The 17,747-nt window shown below is 44.0% G+C and overlaps 1 protein-coding gene across 1 annotated transcript in view; it reads left to right on the top strand.

The window, feature by feature from the left end:
* The window catches only part of OBSCN (obscurin, cytoskeletal calmodulin and titin-interacting RhoGEF), a 208,484-nt gene that overhangs the window by 109,419 nt on the left and 81,318 nt on the right, over positions 1 to 17,747 (top strand). Inside the window, exons 60-71 of the mRNA XM_076332060.1 lie at positions 309 to 575; positions 1,784 to 2,056; positions 2,710 to 2,976; positions 5,527 to 5,793; positions 6,355 to 6,624; positions 7,161 to 7,427; positions 8,309 to 8,575; positions 9,446 to 9,712; positions 10,400 to 10,672; positions 14,145 to 14,411; positions 16,499 to 16,771; positions 17,444 to 17,716. Of these exons, the coding sequence (XP_076188175.1) occupies positions 309 to 575; positions 1,784 to 2,056; positions 2,710 to 2,976; positions 5,527 to 5,793; positions 6,355 to 6,624; positions 7,161 to 7,427; positions 8,309 to 8,575; positions 9,446 to 9,712; positions 10,400 to 10,672; positions 14,145 to 14,411; positions 16,499 to 16,771; positions 17,444 to 17,716 (3,231 nt within the window). The remainder of the gene's footprint in view (positions 1 to 308; positions 576 to 1,783; positions 2,057 to 2,709; positions 2,977 to 5,526; positions 5,794 to 6,354; positions 6,625 to 7,160; positions 7,428 to 8,308; positions 8,576 to 9,445; positions 9,713 to 10,399; positions 10,673 to 14,144; positions 14,412 to 16,498; positions 16,772 to 17,443; positions 17,717 to 17,747) is intronic.

Here is a 17,747-nt window from a genome sequence, read left to right as displayed (position 1 = left end):
CTTTGCTCAGCCAAAATCTTTATGCGTGTGGGAGTTTCCAATATCCAGAGCAGATGTGTAAAAGGTGTAATGCAGATGCCCTTGACTTTATGGGAAACAAACATATTTGGGGAACTTTCTGATCCTCTCCTTGTCCAGATATACAGAATATAGGTTTGTCTATAGAGGAAAAAAAGGGTTGTTATTATCATATAACCACTTAATGCAAATTTGTTCTGCAGCATCAGACCCCAGGTGTCTTGTGCTGAGTTGTCCAGACCTGGCATTCAAGCTGATGAATCGTGCATTAATTGTTTTTCACTTTGCAGCCATCAAACCCCGGCTGAAGCAGCAGCTGAAGAATGAAGAAGTGGAAGTGGGAGGAACGGCCAGGCTGCGCTGTGAGATTTCCATTAGCAAAGCAGAAGTGGAGTGGAGGAAAGATGGAGTCGTCCTTCACTCAAGCTCCAAGTACGAAATGTGGCAGGACGGCACCCTCCGCGAGCTGCGTGTTCACCGCCTGGAGCCTACCGATGCTGGAGAGTATTCCTGCAAGGCTGGAGATGAGACGAGCTCTGCAAAACTGACCGTGAAAGGCAAGACCCGTTTATTGGGGCAAGGGGATTTTCACTTTAGGAAGCTAAGATTTTGCAACATAATTTGTCACAATTGTTTATCACAATAGTAACAACTATTGTGATAAACACAGAGCGTAGGAAGGGTATCATAAAAAGATCTTGTGCTCTATAAATACACTGAAGCAAAGATTCACTTGGTGGACAGGAGAGGATAAGGCAGCTGTAATTTTTGACTCATGGCTTGAAGTATTTGCTTGACATCATATGCATGTGAGCGAACAGATGGTTCATCCCCAGCTTCCAGTCACATGGCAGCTGCATCTGGCCTTAATGTCATTACAGACAGAGCTTGCTTTCAGGTTGGACCACTAGTGTGGAACAATCACCGCTAGCATCTCTACAGGCTACTCGATATTATAGATACTCTGTACATCATGCCCAGCTGCATCATTTTTCGTGCAGATGGTGACCTCAGTTGTATGAATATGAACTGTGTTTGCTGAGATGAAGATTGCACTGCTCCTCCTTTGGTGTTCCCCAGCAGATTCAAGGTTCATACAGCTTTTGCCTGTTGCAGGCTGTCTGTATGATCTCTGCACAGATCTGCAGGTGCCCAGCTGTCCTAGAAGCAGGACTCAAGCAAACTGAAGCGTAAATGCCCTGTGCTCACACTCAGTGCTCTCACACTGAGAGCACAGAGCCAACCAGATCCCCAGCCAGTTTGGAGTGCCAGCACGGAGTATATGCAATTCTGTTTGCAAAAAGACAGTAGAGGGGATCAGGTTTTCATGTTATTCATGGTATCTAAGTGTAAATGTAACAAATTTTAAAATCCTGATTTTAGCATCTGGCGTTCACACCTTATTCACCCAATTATGGTATCAAACGTAATTTAAAAAATGAATGTGCAATGTATCTTTGAGAAAGGGCAAGCAATAAAACCACTAACTGAAAGATATTGGCCATGTTACCAAGTACGCTGAAAGTAATGAACCGGCAGAGTTTGAAACATGTGATTTGAGACGCTGTGATATCTCCATCCTTGGAGGTACTTAAAGCTCAGCTGGACAAGGTGTTGAGCAACCTGCTGTGAGCTGGCCCTGCTTTGAGCAGTGGTCGGACCAGATGAACTCCAGAAGTCCCCTCCAACCTATATTATTTGATGATTCGATGATTTGATCCATGTTTTCCCTTTCATGGCTTGTCTACTGATGGACTGTTTGCAGAGCCTGACGTGACCATTGTGAGTGGCCTAAAGGACATGGAGGTGTTTGAGGGGGACGATGTCACGTTTCGGTGCCAGGTTTCTCATGAGAATGCAAGGGACGTTGAATGGAAGCTACAGGATGTTGCTCTGCAAAATAATGAAATGAATGAGATCTCAGTGGAAAAAGGAAAGATTCACACCCTGACATTAAGGAAGGTGACCGAGCAGGACATTGGCACCATCGTTTTCCGAGTGGGACCCCACATGTCGACGGCGGAGCTCACAGTAAAAGGTAAGGGCTCTGTGATGCGGGAAAGGAACAGGATTGGTGAGAACAGGTAACATTTTGCTTATGCTAATAGTAAATTCAAGGCCATCATTCACCCCTTGTTAGCTCATGTTAGTAGGGTGCTTGTGCTTCAGAGCACACATGATGTACTGATGTGGTCTCATATGCTGTCATCACTATGGACAGAAAGTGGAAATATCACCATTTTATTGGTGATAAATAATACCACCAATATTCTTTATATTGAAAGAATAATATTGGGTCCTGAAGCTAACTGGTTTCTAGAGAAATTACTGGGGTAGCTCCAGTGGGTGGATTGACAGAAGTGTAATTTTCATTGCTTCCACTCTCTTTTTTTCTTTGGAGTCTGTCTTTCTTTAAACACTGTTTTGAAGAAATTTTCAAACATCCTTCTCCTTCCCTCTTTAAAACTGTTGGTCTGATCAAAGTCCCCATCCCATCTGAACGAGTTAAAACATCTGTAAAGTGTTTGATTGAGCACTTCAGTAACTTCAACAAATATTTGTGAGTGGGTTTCATCCAAAATCCATTCACTTGTTTTAAACCCCCAATACTTAACTGTTCAGCTGTACCTTTAACACTGCAAGGAAACAAGATAAAAGTGACTGGAAATGCCTTTGTGTTTGTAATTTCAGTGCCACCTCCAGTCTTTAAGGAGAAATTGCAGAGCACAGAACTGCAGGAAGAAGAAACAGCCATCCTCCGCTGCGAGGTCTCCCAGCCTAATGTTGCGGTGGAGTGGAAGAAGGGCACCCAGGTGATTTCCCCGAGCTCCAAGTATGAAATCAGGCAGGAGGGAACAAGCCATACCTTAAAGATTTATCATGTAAAACCAGAAGACTCTGGCAAATACACCTGTGATAATGGAAGCGAACAAACGACAGCCACTTTAACTGTTAAAGGTAGGTTGTTTTGTGGGGTTTTTTAAGATGAGAAACTTGTTCCACTTCCTTAGCCTGGTCTTAGTGAGAGGGTGTTATCTACCATCCTTGACTTCAGATGTACTTTGCTGGCATAAAGCAGCTGAGTCCTTTTGCTTTCAGAAGTTATGTTAAGTCCTGTGGCGACTTGAGCAATGAACATGGAGGGACCCAAGCTTAGTAACTGCTTCCCCAATCCCAGACCCAAGGGCCTCTTCCTGGTCATTCAGAAAAACAAGGCTGGAACTAAAATTGAAATGAGACCATTTTGATTTTTAACCACCTCAGTCCTTTGAGCTGTAGTCCCACCTGGGCAAATGGTGCTCAAGAGTCAAAGTGCCCAAACTTACCTGGGCGCTCAACTCCAGCTGAAGAGCAAGGCACCTAAAAGCTTCTAGTGCCTAGGACCTTAAAAATAGGTGCAATGTGCCAATATGTCCATTTTCTTAAAATCCACTCTGGTACTGGTACAAATGCAATATTAATGTGACTTTTTCTGAGATACAAGGTCAGCTAAAATAAAAAGGAGTCAGGAGGTTCTTGTGACATGCCGTCTTTTGAAATATCCCTTGAGGGCTGTCCCATGAAGGGCATGGACCTGCCTGCTATCACACTAACTTCAGGATCCAATGATATGAGAATATTTTGTACTGTAAGCAGTTCCTCTGATGGTGGCTGTCCGTTTAGAATCATAGAATCATTAAGGTTGGAAAAGACCTCTAAGATCATCGAGTCCAACCGTCGACCCAACACCACCACCCACTAAACCATGTCCCTAAGTGCCGCATCTATGCGTCTTTTAAATACCTCCAGGGATGGGGACTCCACCACTTCCCTGGGCAGCCTGGTCCAATGTTTCACCACTCTTTCAGTGAAGACATTTTTCCTCACGTCCAATCTAAACCTCCCCTGGCGCAACTTGAGGCCGTTCCCTCTCGTCCTGTCGCTTGTTACTTGGGAGAAGAGACCGACCCCCACCTCGCTACAACCTCCTTTCAGGTGGTTGTAGAGAGAGATGAGGTCTCCCCTCAGCCTCCTCTTCTCCAGGCTAAACAACCCCAGTTCCCTCAGCCGCTCCTCATCAGACTTGTTCTCCAGACCCCTCACCAGCCTCGTTGCCCTTCTCTGGACACGCTCCAGCACCTCAACGTCCTTCTTGTAGTGAGGGGCCCAAAGCTGAACACAGTATTCGAGGTGCAGCCTCACCAGTGCCGAGTACAGGGGCACAATCACTTCCCTAATTTGTGTCTCTATGTGTGGTCCCAGCCACTCCAGCGCTCTTTGAAAAAAAACTCCAAACCCAGGAAGCCAAGGAAGGCTCTACGGTCACCCCTCATGCTGAGCTCTCCAAACACCACGCACCAGTGAGGTGGAAAATAGGGTCAGTCTTGCTCCAAGTCAGCAACAAGTATGAGGTGAAGCAGATGGGGTCTGCTGTGGAGCTAGTCATACACAATCTACAGATGAAGGATGCTGGAGACTACACCTGCAATTCTGGTGATGAGCAAACTATGGTGTCCTTGGTAGTGAGAGGTGACAAAAAAGCTTTCACTTCACCTTTAGGGAGCTCTAGGTTAGTTTAGATGTTACATATCCCCCCAGATTTAGGGACACTGTGGCAGTGAGTCTGGTCCTCTCTTGTGATGAGGATTCCTGAATCAACAGTGACGCAGTCTGACAGACTAGGTCTTCACAAAGACATTATTTCTCTCTCCTACTTACTCCTTTGCTGGCTCCTAAAAGGCCTAGGGCTGCAGGACTTAGCTGCACAATGGGATGCCTTCACTGCAAATGCAACTGTACAAAAGCCTTGACCCCAGCCATTGCCCAGCTGTCCCACAGAATACACCATCTATTCCTACATCATCTGCAAGCACCTTCAGATCTCTCTCCTCTTATACACATCTGCCACCCAGTTCCTGTGAATTCACTCTGATTTCTAGAGCCCCACCTCCTTCCCTTGTAAATAGCAATTCAGCTGTAACTGTGGAGCTACCAAGGTTCTTCTAGGGAACGGGACTTGGGGAACTAAACTTCTACATGTGGCGTGTTGTAAATCAACCCACCAAAACTCCATCTTGACCCATCGGTGATAAACATCAGTGCAGGGACTTCCAGAGTCCATCTCTCTTCCGGGTCCGGTTTTCAAATGAGGGGCATTATATAACGATGTTTCTCCATGCACCCTCCCAAATACCCAAGAACTTAGACATCAGGCGTAGGCTTTTGAGTTATGGCTTTGGCACCCATTTGGAGGTACCTGCACTTAGATGCTCAATAGTCCATATCCGTGACCGCTCCTGTGTAAAGGAACATATTCCCAGAGGTGCTCGGTGTGTGCAGTGCCCAGTGACTCTTGGGGAGTGCAGAGTGCTTAGTGCTCCTGGAAGTCCAGCACTTTCTGTCATTCCTTGTTTGGGTTTTAAAGTAATTTTTTTAAAGTAATGGCACCACAGTTTCACTAAACACAAGACTTAGTGACACAGTCAGCAATGAAACATAATTTTTTTCCTCCGATTTACCTCTGTTTAGCTTTGCCAGTAATCTTCACAAAACCACTCCAGAACCAGCAAGCCGAAGAAGGTGGCACCATCACTTTGAGCTGTGAAATCTCAAAATCAAATGCCGCTGTGCAGTGGAAGAAGGCCGGGACAGTGCTGCGACCAAGTGATAAATACAAGATGCGCCAAGCTGGGTCTGTGGCTGAGCTGATGATTCGCAACCTGAGTGAAGCTGATGCTGGGGAATACATGTGTGACACAGGGGACCGGCAAACCACTGCAGCTGTGCTCGTGAAAGGTGGGGCTTCGCCTGGGGAAGAGCTGAACAGAGCTTGGTACCGTGGCAGGGGCACATGCTTAAGTAATTCGACAGCTAGACATTGTCCTGTGCCCAAACTGAATCATGGGGATCTCAGAGACGAGAGTGATTTCAGAGGGATAAGAACTGGGTCAGTTATCTCTAGGGAATCAGAAATGGGTCTTTAGTCAATGATTCTGTGGTTTAATGTTAATGTCAGCCACCAAAATCTGTTGACAATATTTTCACAACACATAGCTTGCATTATAGATATATATATTATATATTTATTATATGCACAATACAGTATAACATGCATACTTTATAGACTATCATATATATGTGCATAAGTTATATGTACACATACATACATTATGCATCTGTAAGAACGTAACATTACTACATGCCCGTGTAACTACATTTCCATGCATTTAGTGCTTAGTGCTTTGTGGTTGTTCTTTCAAAGAATATAATATTGTCAAGAAAGAGCATATTGAAATGTTTAACCCAGGAAGCATCACTTGAAAGTAGATCTCAAACTCTGTTGACCTTTCCCTAAAGAACCAGCAGCAACCATAGTGGAGACGCTGAAGGACGTAACTTCGTATGAAGGAGAAGACGCAGTGTTTGAATGCAGGCTGTCCCGGGAAACAACTCAGGATGCCCAGTGGTTCCTGGGGGATGTTCCCCTTCAATCCAATGAAATGAATGAGATCAGAGTCCAAGGGACGTGTCACACACTGATCCTGAGGAAGGTGACGCTAGAAGACTGCGGGCCCATCAGTTTCAAAGTCGGGCAGCATAGCTCAGCAGCACAGCTAATGGTCCAAGGTGAGCAACCTCCTAGGAAGAGGGATTTAGAAGGTACTGGTAAGAACAGTCAGTATTGCTTTATCTTCTGGGGAGGTTTATTTGGGAGGAGGGGTCTCTGGAAATCTTGGGAAATTTCACTAACTTAATTTAGGCATTTAACAGGTAGGTATGTACATCTGAGCTAGTTGTTTCAGTCCTTTTTCCTATAGTCCATGGAGTGAAGCAGACATCCTTGGAAGACCATCCAACTTATCCTGAAACAAGCAGCTAAGATAGGTCAGAATCAATGCTGAAGAATGTCAAGAACGTGCTCTGAATTAATCTCTTACTTATGACTTTTTTAGATCATACTTACTCAAAAAATTGTCCAAAAACTCTGAAAAACTTTCCATTAAGTTCTATAGAATGATTTTGAAAGATGGGCCATGTTAACACCTTATCTTGTTTGTTCCTCTTTGATCTGGTTCACAATGTAACTATAGACACCCGCTTCCGATCTGGGGGCAATGCTGGATTAGGCGGTTGCAGCAGTGTTGGTACCCTCTTCTCCACAGTTGCTCCGGTCACCTTTGTAAAGGCTCTCCACAGCTTGGAGCTGCAGGAGGGTGGCACAGCTCACTTGTCCTGTGAGGTGTCCAAGCCCGATGTGCCAGTGGAATGGAAGAAAGGCACGTCCGTGATCTGCTCCAGCCAGAAGTGCAGCATCAAGCAGGAGGGGAACGTGCACACGCTGGTCATTCACGATTTGAACCGTGCGGACTCAGGGGAGTATAGCTGCCACGTAGCTGATGAGAAGACCACTGCCAGATTAGAGGTTAAAGGTATGATTTCTTCTTTGCTCAGCAGTGGTGTGAGGTGTGCATGCCAATTTTTGGAGCTCCCCAGTACAAGACGGACATTGAGGTAGTGGAGCAAGTGCAGCAGAGGCCACCAAGTTTGTCAGGGGGCTGTAGCATGTGAAGTATATGGAGAGGCAGAGGTATCTGGGTTTGTTCAACCTGGGGAAGAGAAGGTTGGGGTGGGGACACACCTCACTGTTGTCTGCAGCTACCAAATGGGAGTCTACAGAAAAGAGAGAGACAGACTTTCTTTGGGGTGCTCAGTGAACAGATGAGAGGCAACAAGTGGAAGCTGCATCAAAAGAAAGTCACATCAGGAAGAAAACCCAACCTTTCACAACGAAGGGGTGGTCAGGCAGTAGAACAGGGACCCAGAGTGGCAGAGGAATCTCCATCCGCAGAGGAGCTCCAGAGGTCCCTTCAGCTTTAATTATTCTGTAACTGATCCCTGGCTGCATGATCTGAAGCCTCAGGTCTGCAGGTGTGTATTCTTTGAGTGTTTTAACCCTGTTCAGTGGTTTTATTTTGGGGATGAAAAACCATATGGGCTTCAGAAATTATTGTTGAAGTTAGTTGGGAATTCTTTGTGAAAGAAAGTCTAGGATATGGGGAGAGAAATGCAGCTCCTGTAGAAATGAAATTTTTCCTGCTTGTTAACTCCTCTCCCTCCTCCTCCTCCTCCTCCTCTGACTGGCTTAGACCTAGGCATCCCTGCCCCTGGCAGCCCTCCTTAGGTAAATGCAGCCAGAATTGTGCATGGACTTCATGAATGGCATTACCAGTACCTTAAAAATAAAAAATTCCTCTGTTTACTATTTTTGTTTTGCCCGTTTTTTTCCTTTTGCACCATCCCCCCTTTCAAGCGCTGCCCGTGCTTTTCAAACACTGGCTGAAAAATGAGGAGGTGGAGGAAGGGCGCACAGCCATGCTGCACTGCGAGCTGACAAAACCCAATGCACCCGTGGAGTGGAGGAAAGGAGATACGGTGCTGCAGCCAAGTGACAAGTATGAGATCCGGCAAGAGGGGACACGTGTTGAGCTCTTCATCTATGATGCTGAGGCTCAGGACGCTGGTGATTATACGTGCGACTCGGGGGATCAGCAGACCACTGCATCGCTCCAAGTCAAAGGTAGGAGAAGCCTTGCTTGAAGGCAGAGAAGTTACGGCTGCCGCTGTCCTCCATAGGGGTGATAAGGAAGTTTTATCACTGAATCATCATTAACGCTCTGTATCTGTCAATTACAACTGCAGGAAAGGGTTTGATCCGCAATCTGTTCTTCAAAGAATAATCTAGTGCCTTTTAAACCCAGTTCTATTTCTGCAGTTGCAATTTTGATCTCCCTGTGAGAACTGGGAGCAGAACTGCAGCCGCTGCTGATGGAGGGTATGTACAAGAGCATTTAGAAAACTTGCCTGCTGCCTGACAATAAGAGACTGGAGTATGTCACCATACCTAGAACAGGCCCATTTTAAATGGAGCACGAGCAGCCCAAGATTTGTGGCTCTCTTTCTTTTTTCTAGTGGCTACATTTTTTTGATTTTATAGTTTTATTCATTTTATACTCTTATATACTGATTTTATAGGTTTATTAATTTTAAAGCAACAAGATCATGCTTTTAGATCCTGCGTCTAGCCCCCATAACCAGCTCCTGCTCAGAGTGTGTGGTTTCAGTGATTAAATGTCCAAATGCTGCGATTGGTACTGTTGTGCCTCTAACTGCTTACACTGAAAATCGTGGGTATGCCCACATGAAGCCCCTTAGAGGTCCTGCCACCTACGGCAATCCTTTATGGAGCACCAGTGGACACCCTCACAGTATCAGTGGCTGATCCCCATGAGTGTCTGGCTATGGCACAACTCAAAGTCCTGCTCTGGGCTTGGCCTTGCCAGCAGGCAAGTTGTGGTTCAGAAAGATGGGAACTGCCAAGCCAGAGAAGTTGCAAGCAAGCTTCTCACCTCTGAGCACTGTCACTGATGCAGTTGCTTCTCCACCGCAGTACTACCCGTGCTGTTTAACGCAGAGCTGAAAAACGTAGAGTCTGAAGAAGGGGGAACAGCTGTCTTGCACTGTGAGATCTCCAAGCCGGACGCCCCCGTTGAGTGGAGAAAAGGAGGGGTGGTCATTCAGCCCAGTGACAAGTACGAGATGAAGCTGAAAGGCAGCATTGCTGAGCTGATCATCCACGGTGTAGAGCCTGATGACTGTGGGGATTATACCTGTAGCACTGGATACGAGATCACCACAGGTTCTGTGTATGTGCAAGGTAAGGTGAAATGTGGCAGAAATGCTCTGACTTCGCTGCCTGGATTTCTTATTCCAAAATATTTGACAGTAACTGGCTAAACTTGTCTCAGATGCAAACAGCTGAAAGTCCATTCATTTCTTTCCTGATTTCAGTGAAGATACAAACATTTACATCCAGGCTGAGGTTGGACCAATGGTTATAAGTTAAGGTAGTTCAAAGTGCTGACCGTACTGTGTACCATAGCAGCTGGTGGTACTGCTGAAAAAATATTTGCTTGGAGCAGTGGTCATAAAAAATACTGAAATTCTTGTTATTACTGATTACAGCTTCTATCATTGTTAATATTCTTATTGTAAGTAAACATTTAAATCTTAAGCTACCTCTCCGCCTCCCACCTCATACAATGTCAGTGCAGATGGTGGCAACACACAGGAGAGCCAGTCATGACCTGGTCATGGAGTAGAGTTTCCTCCCAATGAAAGAGTGTTTGCAGACACACACACTGCGCTTGCAAGCAGGTGAAGGACGGAAGGTGGTTTCTAAATCCTTTAAAAAAAACTTTAGCTCTTTTTTCCCCTGGAACAGCATTACAAGTCTAACTCTCCTGGACAACTTGCACTGTTGCTTGGGCTAGTTCTGCAGGAAGGGACATGTATGTTTATGCTTTTGTTTTCCTTTGGCACCTTCTCTTGCTCTGTTATACAGAAGAAGCAGCAGTCATAATTTCTGGTTTAATGAACACAGACGTCTTTGTGGGTGAGTCAGCCACGTTCACCTGCGAGCTCTCGCACCCGGGCGTGAAGAACGTGCAGTGGTGGCTCGATGGATCTCCCCTTCACAACAACTTTGTGACTGAAATCTCTGAGCAGGACGGGATGATCCACACTTTAACACTAAATGACGTGGCGTGCCATGACTCAGGCACTGTCACCTTCAGAGCTGGGTCCCTTATATCTTCAGCTAAATTACTAGTCAAAGGTATTTCGTTGTTAGAAAGAAACACATGGCCACCTCTGGACTTGCTCAGTGTGCTAGTGCTTCTGCCTTCCAGGCTACCCTTACTAAATCCCTTCACAGTTCTTCTATGTCCTGCAATCCTCCACTTCTGCAAGTCACCCGTACTCACACCAGAAATCTTATACGTACAACCACATCGATTTTTTTTCGGTGGTTCAGGTGAGGAAGGGTTGCAGGATCAGGGCTGCTGCTTTCACCTGACATCTAAATAGAGCTGAACATAAGCCACTGTGGTAGCACCTGATTTTTTTTTTTTTTTTATCCCCACTTCAACTGTTTTTATAATACCACAAAATATTATGTAGCTGGAAATTCACAAACTTACTCACTGTGCTGCTCTATAGCTAGGCTACTGGCACTGAGCTCAGCGTGTTCCCAAGACAAGACTTTGGGCTGTTATATTGATGGCTCCAGAGCTCTTCCTGGAAACCAAAGGGTATATGACATTGCAGTAACACAGTGACAAAATGTTGCCAGAATAGTAATGGTCATCACTGCACTAGGAAAGCTTTCTGGTCTGTTGAATAAATATTTTTCTCATTTGGTAAGGGTAGCCACAAGCCGCAAATAACACTGAGCTCCAGACTTGATAAAGCAAGCTCCTTCACATCCAGTCCTTCTATAGCCATTGGGAAAAGCTGTTATTTTTCAGACAAAAGTAACACTTATTCCTTGCTTGGAAAAGGGATTTGTATATATGGAGCTATGTGAAGATTTCTTTATTAAAATCTACCCCCACGCTATAACTGTTTACGTAACAGGAATGATCCACAATATGGAATTGTAGTCGGTGGTTGATGTCTCCTTCTCTGTATAATGTTTCCCTTGTACATTCAGAAAATTTAACTCTCTGCAAAGATAAAATGCCAAATCACTTCTTTCTAATATCAGAATGATGCAGCAACAACATAGTGTGCAAACCCCACAAATCCCATGTCCATTTGTATCAATTTTGAGTTTGACATTTTCAGAGACAGAACCTGGTTCTGAGCTCTCTAGGCAAAGAACTCCAGTGGGCCTAAAACATAAATTAAAAATAAATGCATCGTTAGGTAATCTACTCAGTCAAATAAAGGGCTCCTGAGAAGTTTTCATTTCACAGAATGACAGCATCGTTGATGTTGGAAGGGACCTCTGGAGATCATCTAGTTCAACCCCACAGCTCATGCTAGTACACATATGTATGTGGATATTTTGTGCTTCTATTAAGGCAAGATTTCTTTAACGTGAACTTGAATCACAGTAGTATATGACTATAATTGGATTAGGAAGAGAAAGGTATTTAAAAAACACTGTGCTCAATAACACTTGATTTAATAGGAAAGTAAAACACTAGTAAAATTCCAACTGTGCTTGTATTAACAGCCAATTTCGTGCACTTTATTTTGTCCAGAAATTTAAAAATAGATACGTCTTTGAACTAGGTGTATTTCAGTCTATCTAGCTATCCACGGCTTGTTCTTCATCAAGGAACAAGTTGTCTTTCTCTGTTCCATGTGCCCCATTCTCCTGGTGTAAGGCACGCTTGTAACTGGATATATTCTGCCATAAGTGACATCTCATGACAGCTTTTCTTGTTGGGCCTTCACAATACCATTGCCCTACAACTGCATTCATTCAGTGGCCCAGCATGACGGCATCTTCACGTGTGGGTGGGGGGGAAAATGGAAAAGGTTGAAGGAGCTGCCGCCTTCTTCTGACCCCTTTGGGCAGGGTGAGAATTACAGGTCCCAATGTACACGTTGGGTCCTAAGTCCCAAGGAGCTTTCTTGCCGTTCTGCATGGGTGAATAGGGTCACCAGAGTCTTTGCCTAACAGTGGCAAAGAGCAATGGGGCAGTGGAACCAGGACACCTTCCTTCTCCAAGACCACAGGTGACATTTGCTGTGAGGAGCACATGTCTACATCTTATGAGATGGTATTGTACTCCCCAGCTGCACAGATACCTTCTTGCTTCTTCAGTCCTGGTGTAACCAAAACATCTCCGTGATCTGCCATTGATGCCTCCTCTCCATAAACACACATGCAGACACGGAGTGGTAGAGGGAGCCTTAGAGAGCAGGATCAAGCCTTGCAACAAGTTTCCAAAAGACATTTGCAAAACTATCTTTGCTTGCCAAGATCTGCTAGTAGCATCCCAAATCCTCGACCTGATGCACCAGTTTCAAGAGGAGCATTCCAGACAGAGGTCCAGTGTAGTTTATTCTAACTGGCTTCTGATCAGAACAACTATTTGAAAGCTAAGAACATATATCCGCTTTCTCTGACGGTCACCTTTTTATGTCCCATTGTAGCCCTATCAATTTTTAGGGGGAATTGACATAGTTCCGCTGAGAAGGATGTTGCAGAGAGAATTCCATTTTCAGACTTTATTGAGATTTTTATTTTTAGCATATATATTGCAGTTGTATGCGGGTGGTCCAATTTGACATCTCAGGAGGGACTCCTTGGCTGCTTTGGAACTTCACAATATTTTGAGGTTAGATATATCTACTGTGCCCTACAGCTGCCTCCCAAGAAGCAGAATTAGTATTTTAAAAGAAAGACTGGATGCTTAAAAGCAGTTTCATGGATCTCACCTTCTTCAGAGGAGCTGCATATCCAGCTGCTCTCAGCATTTTATGGGCGCTCAACCTGAGACTGCAATGGTTCATGCTGCATCTCTAGATCGGCTACTGTAAAGGAAATCATACCATTTTTCCCTAAAATATGTCTCTGTTGCAGAGGAACACATAGTTAATCAAAACAACAAGTATATGTCTCCTGTGAAGTGCCCTTTTTTGTTACAGTCGTCCTGGATCTTTGCTCCTCATGCTGCCAGTGACTCCTGACATATAGCCATCACCACCACAGCGCAGGAATGAGTATTTGCATTTGAGTATTACGTTTCTTTCCAATGAGTGTTTGCAGTTTGCTCATGCAAGGAGCCTCCAGTAGAGTTTGTGGCATTTTCCTATCGCTATGTGAGGCTGAGAGTTACAGGGAACCACTCAGAGCAGCCCATCCATTGCAGTCCTCTGTCTCACACCTGCGCTCCTGCCACATTCTGGGAAGAAGTGTTTCGCATCCAGTCCTTCCTAGTCTTCCTAGCAATGCTGGGAGAAAAACCAGAAGATGGTCTTCCTAGCGATGCTGGGAGAATCCCAGCAGAGAAGTTCACATTCAGGACTGTTAAAGCACAAGCCTTAATTGCTGGTGGCCCCTTTTCCAGTGTGATAGTTATATTCTAATGTACCAGTTTTGCTTCAATCCTGCTTGATGCTGACACAAGCACAGACTAAACTGCTAATCCCCAGTGTGCCCAGTCAGCTTTCTGCTTGCACTGTCACTCTGCTTGCTCCCCACAGGCTCCGTGCTTGTCAAAAAAATCTCTAAATTGCGATTTCCATGAGGATCCACTAATGCATGTCCTTCCTGACGTGTTGGTTAACAGATCCAACCATTGAAGTGGTCAGTCCCATGCAGGATATAACTGTTGATGAAGATGGCACAGCAGAGTTCATATGCCAATATTCTAGGCCAGTACACGCCATATGGAAGAAAAATGATCAGGAAATACATGCAGATGGGCATCGAGTGATTATCAATCAGGACTGGAATGTAAGCATGCTAAAAATTAAACCTACGGTACCAGAAGACACTGGCATCTATTCTTGTGAAGCTGAAGGCACTAAAGTGATGGCTGCACTTGATGTCCAAGGTGAGGTCTTCCAGCCAAAGAGGAAGACTATCATGGCTTCCAAATAAGAGGTGGAAAAATCATGGCAGCACCTCACAATGTGACACATCAGATACCCGCTCTTTGGTGTTCACTCCAGTACTGATAACGATGATAAAAGTAGTTGGGAGTTAATGGGATTTGAATATGAAATTGCAGCATTTCACTGGAGCTTAGTTCTAATTAACGCTCACTTATTACACCGCTTACGCATCATACCTCTTCGACAACGAACTGGAACAGCAGTGCAATGGGATGTGTCCTGCTGAATTATTGTAAAATCACAGATGTAATGTTGGTCCAAAGGAATAATAAGAGTACTTTTTGCTGTTACAGAATGCTTTTTACACACAGTGTGCCTTAAAACCAGTAGCTAATGGATAGTGTGGCATTTCATTTTATTTTCAGCTAAGCTAAGATAGCTTGGTATTTTACTTATTTCAAATACTGATCACTCAGGAATTACCTTCTCACTTGGCATCAGCATTTGTGAGGGCCCTGAGAAACAGTAAATAAAAATATTAACAATAGGTTTAGGAATTTATATTGATGTTTCTTATTTTTTTTCTGCTGGGTAGGGCATTATTGTTTTTGGTCACCAGGTGAATTAGTGCGGTCAGCAAGAGCAATGATTCTGATTTGATTTCTGAATATCTGTGTTTTGTTAGGCAATTACGCCTTCTTGCTTAACCAGAGTTGTGAGTGCAGAAGAGCAGGGTATTATTTCTTACAATATTTTCTACATTGATAAGCATTTTCCATTTTAGGGATTTAAAAAGATGTTAATGAACGTAATCTAAAAGCATCCCAGAGGAGGTAGGATTTGCAATTGGCTGCTTTTCGTAGTTAGGGAAACCACACTCCAAAAATGCACAGATAAACAGCTCAGATTTGTTCTAACAAAATTATACATTCTCCAAGGATTTACAAACCCCTCATTGTTCTCCATAAGCATGAATATTATAAAATACAGAATTTTTTTAGTAACTCATGCTTTCTTTTTTTTTTTGTGCTATTAAATAAATTGTTCAGATTTTTTTTTTGCCTTTTTTTTTTTTTTTTTTTTTTTTTTTGCTTAGAACAGTTCCAGGTAGTGGTTATAGAGATTGAAACAGGAATATCTCAGAGCATTGGTTTTTATTATAGATCACGCTGACCATTGTATGGTATTTGTGTAAAGTGTATTTACTTAACTGTGTGTTCCCACTGTTGTGCATGTAATTTGTCCATGTGGCTGGTCTCACACAAATTATATTCACAGGCACCAGCCCACATTTAATTCTGCGTCAGGCTAATTGCTTATGTACAAGTGCCAACTGATGCATGACTCTGCGGGCAGATGGCGTGCGTAGATATGTGCATGTTTCTGACCACACAATTCGCCACACACGCATGAGAAAATAAACCTGATGCGTTATCGCAGAGCTTTTGCAATAATTCAGAAATTTACTATTCAAAATACTGTTAATACAGATTTTTAACTTTTTGTGTGTTTCCTAGAGGCGTATTTGTTAACTCAGACAACAGTCGCTATAGCTTTGCCAGCTATAATATTCTCTCATATGTGCTTTGCACGAAAGGTAGTAAGATTTTATCAGGACCTGTCAGTGGATTCGCATCTCCCCAGTTATGATGATAGTTGTGCTGCCTGGGAGATCTGTGGGAAATGTTTCCTGCTGTGGGAGAGAAGGAATTTGATTATACTTCACCTTCCTGAGCTATCCCTTCCTATCGACTATTGGCCTGATGCATATAAACACCAACATTTTTTTTTTCTTTATTTGTAAAAACAGAAGTCGGGTTTCTGGAGGAAGTCTAGATGAAATGCGAGAGGTCCTAGAGGTTTATCATTATTTTTAAACTATCTCACTATTTAAAATGTTTTTAAATATAGTATGGTGTTAGAGCGTGGTTGAAATCAACAACTAAACCTACAAGCACAGTTTATCACATCCACATCCTTTCCATCAGCTGCCCAGCAGTGGGAATCATCCAGTGCTCCGAGGCTTGTTAATATTCAGATATGCATGGCCGAACAATTAATACTGTTTGTTGTCCTTCTTTGCTAGCCAAGAACAGCATTGTCCAGGGCTTGGAGAATGTGGAAGCCGTGGAAGGAGGAGAAGCCCTGTTTGAATGCTATCTTTCCAAGCCCGAGTGCTGCAATTACAACTGGCTGATTGACGATGAACCTGCCAAAACTACAGAAAACACTGAGATGGTTTACTTTGAAAATGGACGCAGGCATCTTCTGCTGCTGAAGAACCTAACTCCCCGGGACAGCTGCAGGGTGACTTTTATGTGCAGCGATGCAGTGACCTCAGCCTTCCTGACGGTGAAAGGTAACTGAAGCACTCGTGCATGGGGAGTCTTAAATTTCTGGTTGGAAAGGGCAAATGAACCAGGAAAATATGATGAGTAGCTGAGAGGAAAAGTTGCATTTGTTGCTTGCTTCTTACCTAAATTTTCCTCCCACACAATAAATGGATGATATTTTACAATTTCCTTGTTTTCTGTGTGTCATGACACGGATATAAGCAGCATCAGTTGGCAATGAGTTAGCAGCAAATGACTGTCTTACAGTTGTCATTATTCTGATGAGTTGGGTTGTGTTCATAGGTACTTCAGGGCTTTAGAGATGAGAGTTATATCAGCAACAATATTATCTCTGCATCCTTGCGTTTTAGGCTATTCCTGGAGGCCCCTGTGGGAGTCAGAACCCCTTTCAGAGTACAAGAACAGCCATCCTCAGTCATAGCGTGGTATCTCATTTGTGGTTTTCTGCTACTTGGGAAAGACAGACATTGCTAAGTCGGTTTTTGCTCCTGAAAGTTTTGGAAAGTTTCAGTCCCCAGTGATACCTTCTGTTCTAGTGATATACATAACCTCCCTTTTAATGATCTCCTTGGTCTCCAAGGCCTGACTGTCCAGAGCTTCAGCATAAATATTCACAAAATCTCTTGCTTGTATTTGTTTCTGTAACTGAGGGCTTGATTACCTATTTTTATCTACAGGATGGCGCCTACAGATCTTGCAGCCTCTCACAGATGTGGAAGTCTCTCCGGGGGAGAAAGCTACGTTTAGCTGCGTTCTAAGTGAAGCTGTGCCAATTGCTGAAGTTGCCTGGTATAGTAATGACATAGAGATCCAGTCGGACGAGGACTGGGAGGTACAGGCAGATGGAAACAAATACAAACTTATTCTGAAAAAAGCCCAACCGCATCATTCTGGAGAGGTGACCTTTGCTTCCAGGGAAGCAATTACATCAGCCAAGCTATCAGTGATAGGTAAGTGTCTGTCATTCTAGCCCAGTGGCGC

This window comes from Aptenodytes patagonicus, chromosome 2 (assembly GCF_965638725.1).
Source record: "Aptenodytes patagonicus chromosome 2, bAptPat1.pri.cur, whole genome shotgun sequence".
Taxonomy (NCBI): Eukaryota; Metazoa; Chordata; class Aves; order Sphenisciformes; family Spheniscidae; genus Aptenodytes; species Aptenodytes patagonicus.
The sequence above is the reverse complement of the archived record's forward strand: the minus strand, read 5'-3'. Positions and strand labels throughout refer to the sequence as shown.